At 45.9% G+C, this 15,784-nt stretch overlaps 1 protein-coding gene across 11 annotated transcripts in view; it reads left to right on the forward strand.

Annotated features, from left to right (window-relative positions):
• Positions 1–9,016: 9,016 nt before the first annotated feature.
• The window catches only part of LOC121011889 (quinone oxidoreductase-like protein 2), a 30,399-nt gene continuing 23,631 nt past the window's right edge, over positions 9,017–15,784 (forward strand). For 9 of the 11 annotated variants that reach the window (XR_005781832.1, XR_005781837.1, XR_005781836.1 and 6 more), the window contains exons 1-6: positions 9,019–9,148; positions 9,237–9,345; positions 11,424–11,520; positions 13,481–13,539; positions 14,098–14,163; positions 14,943–15,052. Coding sequence is in view for 5 of the 11 variants with exons in the window: in XM_040446680.1 (XP_040302614.1) it covers positions 9,099–9,148; positions 9,237–9,345; positions 11,424–11,520; positions 13,481–13,539; positions 14,098–14,163; positions 14,943–15,052 (491 nt within the window). In the remaining 6 variants the exon portion in view is untranslated. Of the gene's footprint in view, positions 9,149–9,236; positions 9,346–11,423; positions 11,521–13,480; positions 13,540–14,097; positions 14,164–14,942; positions 15,053–15,784 lie in introns of all 11 variants that reach the window. The other 2 variants (XM_040446684.1, XM_040446683.1) reach the window with 2 other exon arrangements.

Raw genomic sequence — 15,784 nt, forward strand, 5'->3', positions numbered from 1 at the left:
AGGATTGTGTTACCTTCTTTTGATGTCTGTTCTCTAATCGAATAGAAGGAAGCCCCCCTTCTCTTTTTGTGCCCCCCTTTTGTGTGTGTGTGCCCTTTCTTTTTTCCTCTGTTGAACACATGTCCCATGGCCAACACTATATCAGACTATTCATGCATATCGTCTTTGGAAATCCCTGGAATCATCACAAGTGAAGCATTCCTTATGCCATATAAGCAGAGGGAAGGATTGCCAGACAACTGGTTCAAGCATAGTCAACAGCTAGAATTTGCTTTCTTGTGTTCTGTACCTAGGCCCCATTGAGCAAACACCTAGAAAGATAAAGCAACAATCCCATCCTTTTCTCTATCGTAAAAAGAGCCAATTCCTGCGCAGAAACCCAGTAGACAATGTCTGTCAGTGACTGAAAAAAAAATTGTATCTCTGAATCCCCACCCGTACTTCCTCCTGCTTGATAATTTCAGTTGAAGGCTGTTGCTTTAATTAGGGGCTGTTACCACATTAAAATGTTTGTTGAACCTTGAAAGGTGAGAAATTACTCTGATTTGCAGTCTAATACTCAAGTCTAATTATTTTATGTGCTTTTTCACGTACTAATGGCACCTACTGAATTCAGTTAAATGGTAAAACCACGTTTATAGAGTGTCTACAATGTGTCTGGACAGTGTGTTGGGCTGTGAAAACATAAAGGACGCTAGGTAATGCTGAGGGCCTACCTCACTGGGGTCAGAGCTTAGAGGGGACACTACCTCTGATGCAATGTAACGAGTACCTTTCCAGAAACATGAACCCAGAGCTAGGATAGCACTGAACAATGATGTCTCTCCATGGGAACCAGTTGATAGAGAAATGCTATCACAGGTCCACCATAATATTCTAATAATTGATGAACATTAGTACTTTCATAAGGGATTGGTAAACCCATGTCATTCATTTTAAATTGTCTTGGGCAAAAGAGTTATCATATCTCTCTTTTCACAAATAACAATGTTTTCTTTCACACCCCACCCCCATGATTATATCTTTAAAACAAAACATGAGGTGCTGGCCTTACGCCACGAGATTTCAGCCCTGCTCATTTGCTTGCCTGGAAAACTTTAAGCATAGGCTCACAGAGCCCTTAATGAGAAAGCTCATTAAAAAGCCGTCTGAAATGGGGAAACAAATTGCATGCACAGCACAGTCCCCTCTTTCCTCTTCCTTTCCTTCTCCCCCTCCCGGTGTTATAAATGACAAGGCCAAGTGAGTCATCAGGTCAAAACAAAGCACTGCAGAATGGGTTTGTCTACCTTGTTGCTTTGATGACATTTATCTTGCTTCCCCGCAGCACTAAAATGTTCCCCAAACAGCAGGAGGGCCTCGTGCGTGTAATGATGGCCTTGGTAAAAGCCTTTGATTGTGTGTATTTGGGTGGAACTGGAGCTTGTAATTGGATGCACGCTTTGTCTGATTTCAGAGCCTCTCCCTAGAAAGCTTGTTTATTCCCCGTGAAGGGGGAGGGTTCCTTCCTTCCAGGTGTATCTGTGACTACCTTATGAAGGTTTCCTCAGGAGGCTCACTTCAGGATGGTAGTGATCGTATTCAGGACTGGCCCAGCTGCAAAATGTCACGTTAAGTCACTCCCTACCCCTTCTTAAATCAGGAGTTTCATGAGCGAGGAAAGACTTCCTGCCCTCCCGCCCCAAGCGGAAGTGATGATGATGACGGTCCACTGGGAGGAAGAAATGGGAGGTGGGTTTTTTTTTCCCCCTTCCTTCTTCTCTTATCCTGTAGTTTGCAAAAGGAAGGCTACAGACACCAAACAATCCTTCCACACCTGGTAGCAAGGCACTGTTTGTGGGGAAAAGGAAGTCCTTCCTGCCACCTTGCCTGTTGATTTATATAATTTGCTGGGGTTGAACATTTCCAGTTACATACTTACAACGTGGCTCTTTTCTGCTCTGAGGTAGAGAAACTGTCTCCTTTAAAGTCAGAAGACGGGGCGCCTGGGTGGCTCAGTCGGTTAAGCGTCCGACTTCAGCTCAGGTCACGATCTCGCGGTCTGTGAGTTCAAGCCCCGCGTCGGGCTCTGGGCTGATGGCTCAGAGCCTGGAGCCTGCTTCCCATCCTGTGTCTCCCTCTCTCTCTCTGCCCCGCCCCGTTCATGCTCTCTCTCTGTCTCAAAAATAAATAAACGTTAAAAAAAGAAAAATTAAAAAAAAAAAGCTTTAAAAAAAAATAAAGTCAGAAGACTCGGGTTTATCACGTGTTAGCTGTTTGATTCTTGAGAATTTGCAAAACTCCTCTAAACCCAAGGAGTTTACATGTCTACCATGTGCCAGGCCCTGGGCCAGGCCCTGAGAACGCAGAAATGGGGAAGTCACTGGCTCTGTCCTGAAGTTGCTCATAGTTTCCTGGGGAGCAGAGCCACACGAACAGTCCCAACACGACGTGATCTATGCTTTGCCGGAGCTTGGCTGGAGCCAAGAGACCAAGAGGAGGGGACTATGCGTCTTTCTGAGTTGGGGGAGAAAACCAAGAAGGTGAGAGGTGGGGATACTGTGGTTAGGGAGGCCCCACAGATGGGAAGTTTGAGCAGGATCTTGAAGAAGAAAAGAGAGTTCACGTAGAGAGAGAGAGAGAGAGAGAGAGAGAAGGGTGGTGGGAGGTGGAAAGGGCAAGACTGAGAAGGAGAGGGCTAAGTAGGAGGGAACTCACAGAGACCAAATGCTACTGGAGGCTGATGACTGGCATCCATTGGACTGACTGGGCATCAATAGTGACTGCAGCAAGAACTTCAGGGCACTTAGGGGAAGATCCCAGAGGAGACCGAATGCAAGGAGAGTAACGGAGCTGCTTTCTTGACTGTGGGGAGGAGATTGAATAGGGTGTCAGCTGGAGAGGGATGAGGGATGAAGGAAGGTCATTGTTGTTTTTGTCTGTAATTGAACTTGGGCGTGGTTCTATACCCCAGGGCACGAGGCAGTGGAGAGGGAGCAGTTAAAGGCGAGAGATGGGATTAAATAGGGTTAATTCCTACCAAGTAGAGTTCTTCTGAGGATTAAATGAGATCCCCCTGGGTGAACCCTTTTTGTAAAGAGATACACACGGTGAAATATGATTATCCTGCTATTGAAATAAAATCTCCACACGTCACAAGGCTGCTGAGTTGGGCAAATCTCCCTTATCTCCCTTATCACTTGGAGGCTCTGATAGGCAAGTCTCCCTCTCCATAGCCTTTTTGTGTGTGTGCTGCTTTCCTACTTCCTCTTGCCACAGCTTTAGACTTAGAGCCCAGGGATGAATGAGCCCTCCTTGACATTTCTTCCTGCCAACAACACGACTCACCAGTCCTCCTGGATCACAACAGGAAGCCGGGGGCTGATAAGTGAGAAGCAGTAAGGCAGGGGCACAAGCCTTCTTATTGTTAGGAGGTGGGGCTCACATCCAGACCTCTTGGAACCTTGCTTTGTCAGTTGATCAGCTTTTCATCAACCAGTGATGACCAGTGGCCCCCTTTTCCTTCCTCATTTATTATTATTATTGTTTTTTATTTATTTGGGAGAGAGAGTAAGCGAACAGGGGAGGGGCAGAGACAGAGGGACAGAGAGAATCCTAAGCAGGCTCTGTGACGTCAGCACAGAACCCAATGTGGGGCTCAAACTCGAACAAACCTCGAGATCATGACCTGACCCGAAACCAAGAGTCAGACACTTAACTGACTGAGCCCCCCAGGCTCTCCTTCCTTCTTCATTTATGAGCTGCAAGTTCCACTAGGGCAGAGATTTTTGTCTGTTATGTTTAGTGCTGTATCCCCAGGGCCTAGAATAGTGTCTGGCACATTGATGGTATCTAATAAATATGTATAAAGTGAATGAATTCGCCCATTCATTCATCCTTTCATTGATTCAATCAAAATGAGGGTGTCCTTTGGACCAACCACCAAGTTCATTCTAGGTAAATAGTGGTAAGTAATACTTGCTATCACTTAAATGTATATTCTCAGTCGGGTACTTTACATACATTAGCTCATGTAATCACAATCACTTTTCAAATGGGGCAACAGAGACTTGGATGAGGATATGTGGCTGGGAAGTGGGTGAAGCTGGGATTCCCGACTGCCTCACTCCAAAACCTATGCCCTTTCTACATCACTATCTGCTTCTGCAGCCTGGTCTCTCAACACTCACCAGCCAGCTCAAGCCATAACTTCAGTCACAGCTGACCACTTACAATTTCTTGAACGTGCTACATTCTCTCTCCTGCACTCCTTTGCTTGGGACTCACTTAGCTGTGCCTACTGTCTGCTGAATTCTTCCTCATCTTTCCTCTGGGAGGTTCTCTTGAAATGATGGTCTCCAGCTGGGGGAGGTTGACCTTCCCCTGTGCTGTCCCAGCCCCCTTTGTAGCCCTCTGTCACAGTACCTATCACTGGCATCTCTGATGCCTAATTAAATGTGCCTCACTCCATTAGATGGTGAGAGGTTCAAGGGCAGGGACTGTCTTCATAGTAGGAGCTGCCATTTATTGGGTGCTGCCATGTCCTCTCTTACCTTGTTTAATTCTCACAAGTACCACCTGAGGTGGGGATTACTATGCTCACTTTACACATGAGTGTATGGAAGCCCAGAGAGATGAAATAACTTGCCCAAGGTCACAATAAGTACATAGCTAAGCCAGGAATCACACGTAGGTACACGTGATTCCAAGGCCCAAATTATTTTTGCTCTGCTGGTCTCACAACCATCCACGATGCTCACAGCTTAGCTGCTGGAATAGAAAGACAAATAAATACTACCCGAACAATGAAATTAGCAAGCTAATACAGGTTTCTACAAAGTTCTTTGGGAAGACATATGGAAGGGAAGAATTTGTTCTCTCTGGGGGAGGAGGGGTTGGAAAAGTTTCATAAAGTTGCCAGAATGCTTGGGAACTTGTAAACTGGTTCCATAATTATGGTTGAAGGTGGAAAATAGATCCCTGCGTCAAGCACCGGTGGTTAGTTTGCGGGGCCATGGCAGCCATTGTCCACGTCATCACTGCTTCCAGATTGGTCCATCCGGGTGCCAGGAATTTAGCCCAAATGCCTGCTGGTACCTGCCTAAGCGATGGCAACCTAGTCAGCACATTGTTTCGTTAAAATCCTGTGTGTGTGTGTGTGAGTAAAAACTACTTCACATAGTCACAGTTTTTATCTCACATGCTATAAATTTAAATGAAATCAATGCATTTTCAAGCTTATGGCTACACGGAATAGGGTAGTAACTCCTAATTATATGTTCTCTTCCTGCTCTTGTCTCTTAACTCCAGGCATCCCTGGAGGCAGCTTTCTCTATATTCTCTCCCTCAGGGAATTCGTCCATTTTCTAGGCTGGAACTACTGTAAAATTCCCATACAATTAAGCTTAAAACTACAAACAAAGCATGGCTTTAAAACGTATCGTACAAAACCTCCTTCGTCTGCTCTGGAGGGTGGTTGTGAGGGGAGGCACAGTGGGCAGCTGGATACCCGGATACCGTGTTGTAGCTCCAGCATCAGGCAATTAGGAGGCTTCTAAATGGCTCCATTTCCTAACTGCGTGGCCTTGGGCAAGTTACTTACTTAACCTCCTTAAGCCTACATTCCTGATCCATAAGAGAGGGAAAACAGTATACCAGTAGTAGGACTATTGTGAGAGCTAATGAAATAATGCAAAAGCACTTAGCGACTGGTTTGTAATGTTACCAGTTAAGAACGGCAGGGTGAAACAATTTGGGCGACAGTGATTCGCAACCTATGAAATGCTATGAAAATGTGAAATATTATGATGATGATGTATAATGCCAAGTGAATTCCAAAAAGCTCAGTAGAAAGAGAAGCAAACAGGAAATCAGGACAGCCAGATCCTGACACTACTCTTGCCACTAACTCGCAGCGTGACCTTGGACCAGTCTCTCCCTTAGCCTCCTCTTTCTCGCTTGTAAATGAAGCAGTTGGATTGAATTATCTCCAAGATCAATCCCAGCTCTGAAATTCTATGACTCCACGAATGTTGGAGCAAGTAAGTGACATAGCAAATCTTACACAGTTCTTGGAATAGAAAGGAAGGTCAATATGTATTATGTGTATCAATAACCAAAGTTCATCCCTGTGGTTGATAAAAGTTAATCCCAACTGCAACAATCAGAAAGAACAGTCTGCAGGAATTCAGTGAGAAGGCAAACTACTCCCACACACTTCAGGAATCTTGGAGGACGTACTTGTGGCAGAAGGTAATGATTTATATCTATTTAAAAAAAATTTGGCGGGGGGGCACCTGGGTGACTCAGTCAATTGAGCGTCCGACTTCGGCTCAGGTCATGATCTCACAATTCATGAGTTCGAGCCCCACGTCAGGCCCTGTGCTGACAGCTCAGAGGCCGGAGCCTGCTTCGGGTTCTGTGTCTCCCTCTCTCTCTGCTCTTCCCCTGCTCACATGCTGTCTCTCTCTCAAAAATAAATAAAGATTAAAAAAAATTTTTAAATTTTTTTTTTTTTTTTTACCATTTGTTCATTTTTGAGAGACAGAGTGCGAGCGGGGGAGGAGCAGAGAGAGAAGGGGACACAGATTCCGAAGCAGGCTCCGGCCTCTGAGCTGTCAGCACAGGGCCCGACGCGGGGCTCGAACTCATGGCCTTCAAGATTATGGCCTGAGCCGAAGTCAGAGGCCTAACCAACTGAGCCACCCAGGTGCTCCTGGAGAAAGCATTTTAACTCTGGGGATACTTTTACATCTTCAGCATAGTCCTGTTCAGTGCTTTATATTGTTTGTATATGATTTGTCCATTATTCTGTGAAAATATAGCTGTTTGTGTATTCAGCTCTGGCTTTCTTCTCCCTCCTCTGTCCTCCAGCAGCTTCTGGATGTTAAATATTATCTCTTCATGTGAGTTGTACCAGAAGGAAGAGTCATCTGTTACTCTTTTACTTCCTAATGAGCCCCTCAAACTGGTTTGCAGGGCAGCTATGGATTTTTTCTTCTCAGAGGACCGATCGGCTCAGATATAGCTGCTTGGTCTTAGTCTTCCTCAGGGCTCAAATTTTATTCTTCCTGTCCACTCTTCCGCTGTACCCTCAATTAAAACAAAATAACCAGAAATGATAACAAAACTAGACGGAATGGTGTGATGGCAGCACTTTGATGGATAGGCTAAATATTTCTTTTGCTACTATAGCAACTACTGTTGCTGCCCTGTCACTTACCTTTGAAGCTCTTTGGAAATGTGAAAGTGATTTTGCATATAAATGCTTCAAATCACCTCAATTAGTTAAGATACTTTCATCTCCCTTCAAGAGTCTTCTTAAAGGGACTTTCACTATTTTCTTCAGATACCGTTAGAAATGTAGAAGGCAGTATTGATAGATTTCCCCAAAACTCACTAATTTTCATATTCTCTGAGAATGACAAGGATATCATGAAAAGCACAATAGAGAAAAATCTCCATAAAAATACTTAATCGAAAAGAAAAGACTTGATGCTTAAAGATATTTTCAATTATCTGGAATATTGACACAAGATAATTGAACGCTCATCCAACAATTCATTAGATAAACATGTGTTAAATGCCTAAAAGGGTTGCGTGTGCAAAGTACTTCAAACATAAAGGATATGAAGAAACGGTTGCTGCTTTCAAGGAGTTCAACTAAAAATTGCTTGCTTTATATCTCATATAAATACCTAATATTTTACAAAACATTTTCCATATGTAACAACTCATTTTGTCCTCAGAACAATCGACGCTTGTTTCGCACTTCGTAGACTTGAGATTTCCTGTTGCTCACTGTTATTTGGCAACCAGAATGCTTTCTCGTCTTCTCACTTTGTCGTCCTCGCTCCTCTTCGGCCTGAGTTTCCTCCTGAGGCGGCCAGAGGCTAAAATGACTTTTCAAATTCTCTGTGAGTGCTCTTAAAATAACAGTGAGTCGCTACTACATTAGGGATCTAGTTCTTGGATTCCTTTCCCACCAAAGCTTCTAGGCCATAATCTCAGAAGTTCATTGCTACTTCATGTTGGCTATTTTCCCTTTATTCCATTCCTGATCATTCCTTCCAGGTCATTTGCTATCTTGGACCATTATTTTCACCAAAACATAGAAAGAGGATTTAGGAATTTGGGAATTATCCGGTCCCATGCTTTCCCTTTGTAGCGGAGGATACTGGGGCCCACAGCCATCAGGTGTCCTGCCAAAGGTGGCATGAAACCACAGACAGGTGCTAGAGCCGGGCTTGAAACTGAGAGGCTGTGTTCCTTGACCAGATCTCTTCGAAAGACATCGAGCTGTGTTTAAAAGCCACCTGTCAAATGAAATATTCTTCCCAGGAAAACGTGCTTCTCTTGCTATTTGGTTACTGTTAGAAATCTACCCAGTTTTATAATATTTCACCGATCATATTGTTAAGTTTTCAGTTTTTCCAGAGTATTCCTGTTCACTTAGGAATTCTGTAGTCACTGGGTCAATTATTGACCATCTATGTGCCAGGCATAATACAGGCATCAGGAACATAAAAAACGACCAGCTTTGGGCCTGACTTTAATCGAAAATATTTCTTGGATCTGTGCATGATCATTCAACAATGGATCAACTACTAACCATACAGTTTTATGTTAATAGTCGTGCAAGTGTGAGAAAATTAGTAACAAGAATTGAACTCCAGTAAAGTGCTGATGCAGACATTAAAGCCTTTACCTGCGCATTTAGGATTTCCCAAGTGCAGAGGACCCAACAACCGCTATTTAAATGTCACCAAGTGTGGTTTTAAAAGTCTCCCAAATTTGCTAGCAAAATGTGAACAATAGCTTAAGGTCGGATGATCTATTGCTTTTACTGTTTTCTCTCCTCTCCAGCGGGCTCCACCACCAGGGAGCCAGGGGCCTTAGGGGCTCGGGCGCCCCGGGGTCCGCGCACCCCGCTCAGACACTTGGGGACGCACGGCGCCCCGCGGGTGGGGTGGCCCAGGGGTGGCCCGGGCGCGGTTCCGGCCACAGGGGTCAGCCGGGTGGGACGCTCTCGCGCGATCCCGGGGGCCAGGGCGGGGCCGGCGCTGTCCCGCGCTTCCTGCCACCCCGGGCCACCCCTCCGCGCCTCTCCGCTCCGGGCCATGGCGGCCGTGGCTTGGGGACGGTGCCTCCCTCGGGTGTGGCTTCGCAGGTGGTGCCCCGACTTCCCCCTGCGCTCCGAAAGTCAGACAACCGGGGGCGGGGGGTGGGTAGTAACCGACCCTTGCTCTGTGTTGCAGGAGGGCCGGGCCTGGCTGCGGCCGCCACTACCGCGCCGCGCTCTGCGCCGAGCTGAAGCAGCCCCTGGCCATCGAGGAGGTCGCCTCCCGCCCCGTCCGGCCTCACGAGGTAGGATGGTGACTGGCCTGTCCCCGGGATGCCTGACACCCACTTTCGCCCTCCGCTTGGCAGCCACCACACGCTCCGCAGGCTTCCGTCCTGAACGGAGTTCCCAAGTGCTCAGCTAGGGGGAGGCCGGGAGACTGGAGCGCAACTCTGTCCTGGGCGGGAAGGGCCCTTTCAGGGTTCACAAAAAGGCCACAAGTGCTGAAGGAAGATTGCTCCCCCAAATTCAAACGCAGGCCTCTTTCTGAAGGCTCCAGAGCTGTTGCCTTAGAAAGATACAATTCTGATTTGCACACGACTTTTCATGACCGCATCAGGTTATTGGTTTAACAAACATAAATGGACCCCATCAATGGCTTCCTCTTCAGCGTTAAGCATTTCCTGATCTGTCCTTTCTCCTCCCCCAGACCAGTCCGGTAACATCTGTCCTATAATTCTTCCTAACCATGTGCCTTGTGCCCTCCTTCGGTGTAGCGCAGTGATTTGGGGTGGGGTTAGTTTAGGATTGTGGGCGTTTCCGGCGAAATGTGGAAGTCACTTTGGCCCTGCCGGGTGACCACGGTGACCACTCTGGTGACACAGTGTCATCTCTAATGGAGAATGAGAACCTCTGACAAGGTGGAGCGAACAGTGAGCCTTACTGTCAGGGATCCCTGGTGAGAGGCAGAAATGCGGCTGCAGCCCAGAAGCATCACTAACAGGGACCCTGTTGCCAAATGGATTATTTGGGCGGGTGTGTGATGGCAGCCTGCTCCCTGGGATTTGGGTGCTGAAAGACATTTATTCTTGACTCATCCCCGAAGCAAGGTGGAGTGGCTTGAGGACCTAAGAGTGGCATGCATGTCAACAACTGATGTGTCATGCACGCAGTGTGGGCGGGCTGAAAGCTGGGCTCCTTTGTTCTGTTATTTGCCCAGACACTGCCTGGGAAGGAATTAGCTCATGAGAGTTGGGTCTATGTGAGTTTACTCACCGTTAAATCCTCATACTCTGGAATGGTGCCTGGCACACGGCAGGCGCTCAACACATTGTTGAATGGATGCATTTTGCCCATGGAGACGCCTTCTCACCAACATGGCCACCTCTGCACTAAACTGGAAATGGAAGCAAGCACGTAGACAGATGTCAGCGATTCTGTCTCACAGCCTTTGTTTCCTCCTGTTTCTTGGCCCTGTTCTCTAACTTCAGCCGGTGTCAAAATCACCTGGGACTTGTTAAAGCAGATTGCTAGGCTTTGTCCCCAGAGTTGCTGATTCCCTAGGTTGGGGTGAGGCCTGAGAATTTCAATTCCTAAGTTCCCAGGTAGCAGTAAAGCTGGTGGTTCTGGAACCAGACTTGGAGAACCGCCGGCTTACAAGAGTGTGGGCTACACTGCTTCAGGCCTGCCTCTGCTCTAGCACGGTCATGAAACACAGAAGCTGGGGATCTAGAACCAGCCTCCAGGGTAATTGCTGATCCCCACAACAGCTGGTCATGTCATCCTTCCGCTTCAAATCCTTTAATGGCTGCCCACTGCTCCTACTGTGAAGACTAAGATCCTCAGTAAAGACTGTGGACCCTTGGATGGTGTGTGTGGTCCCTGCTCTGTAGCCCCATCTCTTTCTCTTCTTTGTGCTCTAAGCTCACTGGTTTTTCTTTTGTTCCCATCACAGGGCCTTTGCACATGCCGTCGCTTTTGGTCGTGTCAGGCTTTCCCTCTCCTCTTTTGAATGGTTAACTCTTAGCTGTTCCTAGTTCCAGCGTTACTTACTCAGAGATGTTTTTCCTGACGTCTCCAAAAGGTCAAACCACACCATGATGCATTTTCATAGCACCATATGTTTCTATAACATTTTTTTTGTAGGAGTTGTAATTTAGCAAATAAATCATCACAATTATTTGTTTGATATCTGTCTTCTCTACCATACTCCTAGCTCCACGAAGGCAAGAACCTTGTCCGGGTTGTCTCATGACTGCACACTGGCACTTCGCATATATTCTTGGCATACAGTAGACATTCAGAAGATATTTTGGTGTAATTGACCGAACTCTGTCTCCATGGATGCACACCGCTCCACTTTGCCGCTGCGTTTCCTTTGTAGGTCAGAGTGGACGTCCATTTCTGTGGAGTTAACTTTGCTGATATTTTGGTCTGCCGTGGTCAGTATCAGGAAAAGCCTCAACTTCCCTTCACACCTGGTGAGTCTGAAGGGACCAAGTGACCGGTTGGGAAAGAAGATACAGAGTTTTCAGAACCATGTGCTTCACCTCGGGTACGACCCCCGGTGGTGCTTGCCTGACGGCAGTGATGCCTCTGATATGTCAGCCTCACCACTAATTAAGAAGCTCTGGGGGCACCTGGGTGCCTCAGACGGTTAATTATCTGACTTTGGCTCAGGTCATGATCTCATTTTGTGAGTTTGAGCCCCGCATCGGGCTCTGCGCTGTCAGATCCTCTGTCCCTCTCTCTCTCTGTCCCTCCCGTGCATGTGCTCTCTCTCTCTCTCTCTCTCTCAAAAATAAACATTAAAAAAAAAAAAAAAAAGGAGCTCTGGATAGTGAGCTCCTTGAGGGAAGGTTCTATACCTGTTTTGCCCCCCAGTTATATCCCTGTTTTTAGCTCATTGTGCCTGGCTCATTGTAGATCCTCAATAAAAACGTTAAAAATGAGGAAATGAACAAATGAAGTTTTACCATGTCCACCAGAATTCTGATCAGAATCCTCACTGGCCCTCATCATTCCCTTTCATTCCTTGTTAGTGCCTCTGTTTTTTCACTGAAGGATCATAAACATCTGTTTGCAGCTAAAGCTCTCAGTCCTCACAAACACATTCCTAAAGAAATCTAGTATCAAAGAATCAGAAATAAAAAAAAAAGAGTTTATACATTTCTAGCAGTCCACTGTCTGATTTTAATTACGCCCAATCTGATTACATTTAGATCCTGAATATGTGGACAAATGACTGCTTTTTGTTGTTGAAATTTATTTAAAGAGATAGAAGTATAGCTCACTGTGTATAGAGTACATGTATATTTTATATAGACATATACTGTTAAGGATACAGCGATTGCAAAATAGTTGCTGTGTTTTGGCCTTGGGGTGTTTGGTTGTGTCTCAACATTTGGAACCATTTCCCTCTGTTTGCATTTGCTGACATGCTGGATGGGGGTGGGGAATGTCATACTCAACTGAGTTATTCCTCTTGAAGCTCAAGTGGGAAATATGTGATCATTAAATTCAGAAATTTTGGAGGTGGAAGAGGAAAGAGCAGACTACATCAGTTCATCCAAATTGAGCCAAGTACTTATGAATAAATATAGTTCATGTCCTCATAGCCCTCAAGAGGAGAACTGGAAACAGATAAATACAATCTGATGAACATTGTAAGGGGGGTGCTATAGGGAGCCCAAAGCCCCAGTGAGCAAGATCAAAAGTACTTGTGTGCTAGAGGCACCTGGGTGGCTCAGTCGGTTAGGTGTCCGACTTCAGCTCAGGTCATGATCTCACAGTTCGTGGTTTCGAGCCCCGTGTCGGGTTCTGTGCTGACAGCTCAGAGCCTGGAGCCTGCTTTACATGCTGTGTCTCCCTCTCGCTCTGCCCCTCCCCCACTCACCGTGTCTCTCAAAAAATGAATAACTGTTAAAAAAATTTTTTTTAAGGTTTATTTGTTTTTTGAGAGACAGAGCATTGGCCAGGGAGGGGCAGAGAGAGAGGGAGTCACAGATTCCCAAGCTGGCTCCAGGCTCCGAGCTGTCAGCACAGAGCCCGACGCGGGGCTTGAGCTCACAAACCGCAAGATCATGACCTGAGCCGAAAAAAACGTTTAACCGACTGAGCCACTAGGTGCCCCTAAATGTTAAAAAGAGAAAAAGTACTTGTGTACCTGTGATTCTCTGTGCTTTTGCCCATTCTTGAAATTTTCCTTTGTGTCTGGTAAGAATAGGACTGCCATAGCTTTTCAGGTTGTGATCATGAAATCTTAAGTTCACTTTCCTGTGCCTTGGGTATGAAGCTCTTCCCCTCTAGCCTGGGTGGTGGGGGAACACTTAAGCCCTCTCAGCTCTAGAAAGCTGACAGGATGGCCTGTTGATCACGCTTTTTTCATCTCCATGGTGCCAGGCTTTATAGATAACCTAGTGTTTAAACAATTTGTCTTAGGAATGGAGTTTTCGGGGACAGTATTGGAGACAGGCACGGATGTCAGCACAGTGAAAGAGGTAAATAAGTTGAAATCCAGGGAATTGATGTGTGTGTAGCTGTGAGAAACGTGCTAACCTCATTTGTAGCTGAAGGGTCTTGCTTCTCTTGGCCTTCGCCAACAGACACCAAAGCGAAAATGAGATGGAGGGGGAAGAAGCTAATTCTGAATTGGAGGCAGGAAGCCAGTGGAAGTTCCTGGCTTCGTAAAACTTTTTATTACTAAAGAAGGCAGCACCTCAGGCTTCAGTTACTGAGAGGAGAGAAAATTCTCAAGTTTCAGCCTCTTGTGGAAAAAAAAAAAAAATAACCCTGGGATGCTAATTCCTATCAACTTTTTCCTTACACTGTCCTGTCATTGTCCAAAATGTGCTCCTACTGTCTTGGCATCCTGGTGGGGATATTGAGGAGGTGGCTGAATTATTTACTAAACATTAACTCTGAATAGATGATTCAGGCAAATCTGTGTCTTATGGGGTCAGAAAGAAAGATTTTCTTTTTTGTTTTGGTGCATTTGGGAAGAGGTAAATGGCAAGGCCGTGCATTTGAACGTACCCTTAATGGTATTTTCTCTTCAGGGAGATCGAGTTATTGGCGTGAGTGGCTTTAATGGAATGGCTGAAGAATGCATCATTGATCACAAGGTATCCCCACCTCTCAATATTCATGTTTGGAGATTTTTTTCCTCCTTTCTTCTCTTTAATTTCCACCTAGCTCTCATTTCTTGTTAGCCTTCTTTCCCTCTTTTTTGTATTTGTATTCTCTTTTGTATTTGTATTTCTCAGCCAAGCACTTCTTTCTTTCGAATGCTAAACCCATTTTCTATATTGGTGTGACAACCCTTGCACAGAGCTTTGTTTGTGTGGAGTGGTGTAAGGAAGAAGGGCATTTTGTTTTCTGAGGCCTGCCTGGAGCAGCTGGTTGGCTGTCCAATCGGACCATAGGTAGTTTGGGTAGAAAAACTGGTTTGAGGCATTGAGCTTGATACAATAGCTTTCTCCCCTGCGTGAAGCTTGTGAAAGAGTCCTGGGCATGGAGCCAGCCAGGGTGGAGGGGTAGGGTTGTACAGGATGGGAACGGTGGCCCCTAGTGGTGAATAGCATACACTTTTTTTCACAGCTTTATTCAGGTAAAATTTGTATAGAACCTTCCAGTTCATCCCCATGACAGTGTGGTTCCATTCTTTGAAAGTGGGTTCCTTCCTGAGCCAGATGCCAGCCTTAGGATCTTCGAAGACTCGTACACCCAAGTTCTGAACTCTGTCGCAGCTTGCTTGGTTTTAACTTCTACCCTGGGCATGGTTCCTGACAAGCTTGGTTTCCTTGCGAATCAGTCAGTCAATCAGATCATAATATTTACTGAGAAGCCTCTGTGAACAGGTACATGTGCTTAATCCCTAAGTTACTGTTATCTCTTTTTATAGACACTGTGGCAGATTCCAGAAGGGGTCCCCCTCCGAGAAGCTGCTACCTTGCCTGTATCTTATGTCACTGCTATTTTGGCCTTGGAGCATCGGGCCTGTACTCGGCCTGGGTAAGAGACTACGTAGACAACAGAGGGCTAGGTGGTGTCTCTGTCTGATATGAGAAGTGCCCACCAAGGCCTTGCCCCTTCCTCTCTGCTCCCTGTCCAGTCTATGTGAGGAAGGGCCAAAGGAAGGTAGTGACCCAAGAGAAGGGTCTGTTGATAGTGGGGATATCCTTTTGTCTGAGATGGAATGGTAGACTGTGAACTTGGCCAATAGGAATTGGGAGAGATCTGTCTTTCAAACCTGGCCACTCGAGATCACCTCCTAGCAAACCTTAAATTTTAGAGTTGGTTTATGTAAACTCGCTCCAGTCTGGTTTTAACAGAGTCCTGTGGCATTTGTTTCTGTGAAGCTTGGTTGTGTGTGCCTACCTGGGGTATTTCAAACTCAAACGTACAGAATTTATTTCACTTTACCTGAAATAATATGCCTCTTGCCCTTTTTAGAGAGCCTGAGCATTGAATTGAGCAGTGACCATTACATGATCGACGCCTTCTAAAATTCAGCAACGTTTAACGTGAGAATGATTCTAGGGCAGAATTTCTGGAGAGAAACCTCTAGAGAGATTAAGGAATATTTTTCCTGGGAAGTCTTCAACCAGACCAAATTCGCACAGGTCAAGCAGTCACATACATAACCCATCTCCAAAGTCTGGAGAGTGGGTGTCCGTGAAGGGTTGAGTGAAATGGTCTTGAAGTTCTCTTCTGGCTTTAAAATGTTCATGAAATCATATGGTT

This window comes from Herpailurus yagouaroundi, unplaced genomic scaffold (genome assembly GCF_014898765.1).
Source record: "Herpailurus yagouaroundi ecotype Mexico unplaced genomic scaffold, PumYag 195, whole genome shotgun sequence".
Lineage (NCBI taxonomy): Eukaryota > Metazoa > Chordata > Mammalia > Carnivora > Felidae > Herpailurus > Herpailurus yagouaroundi.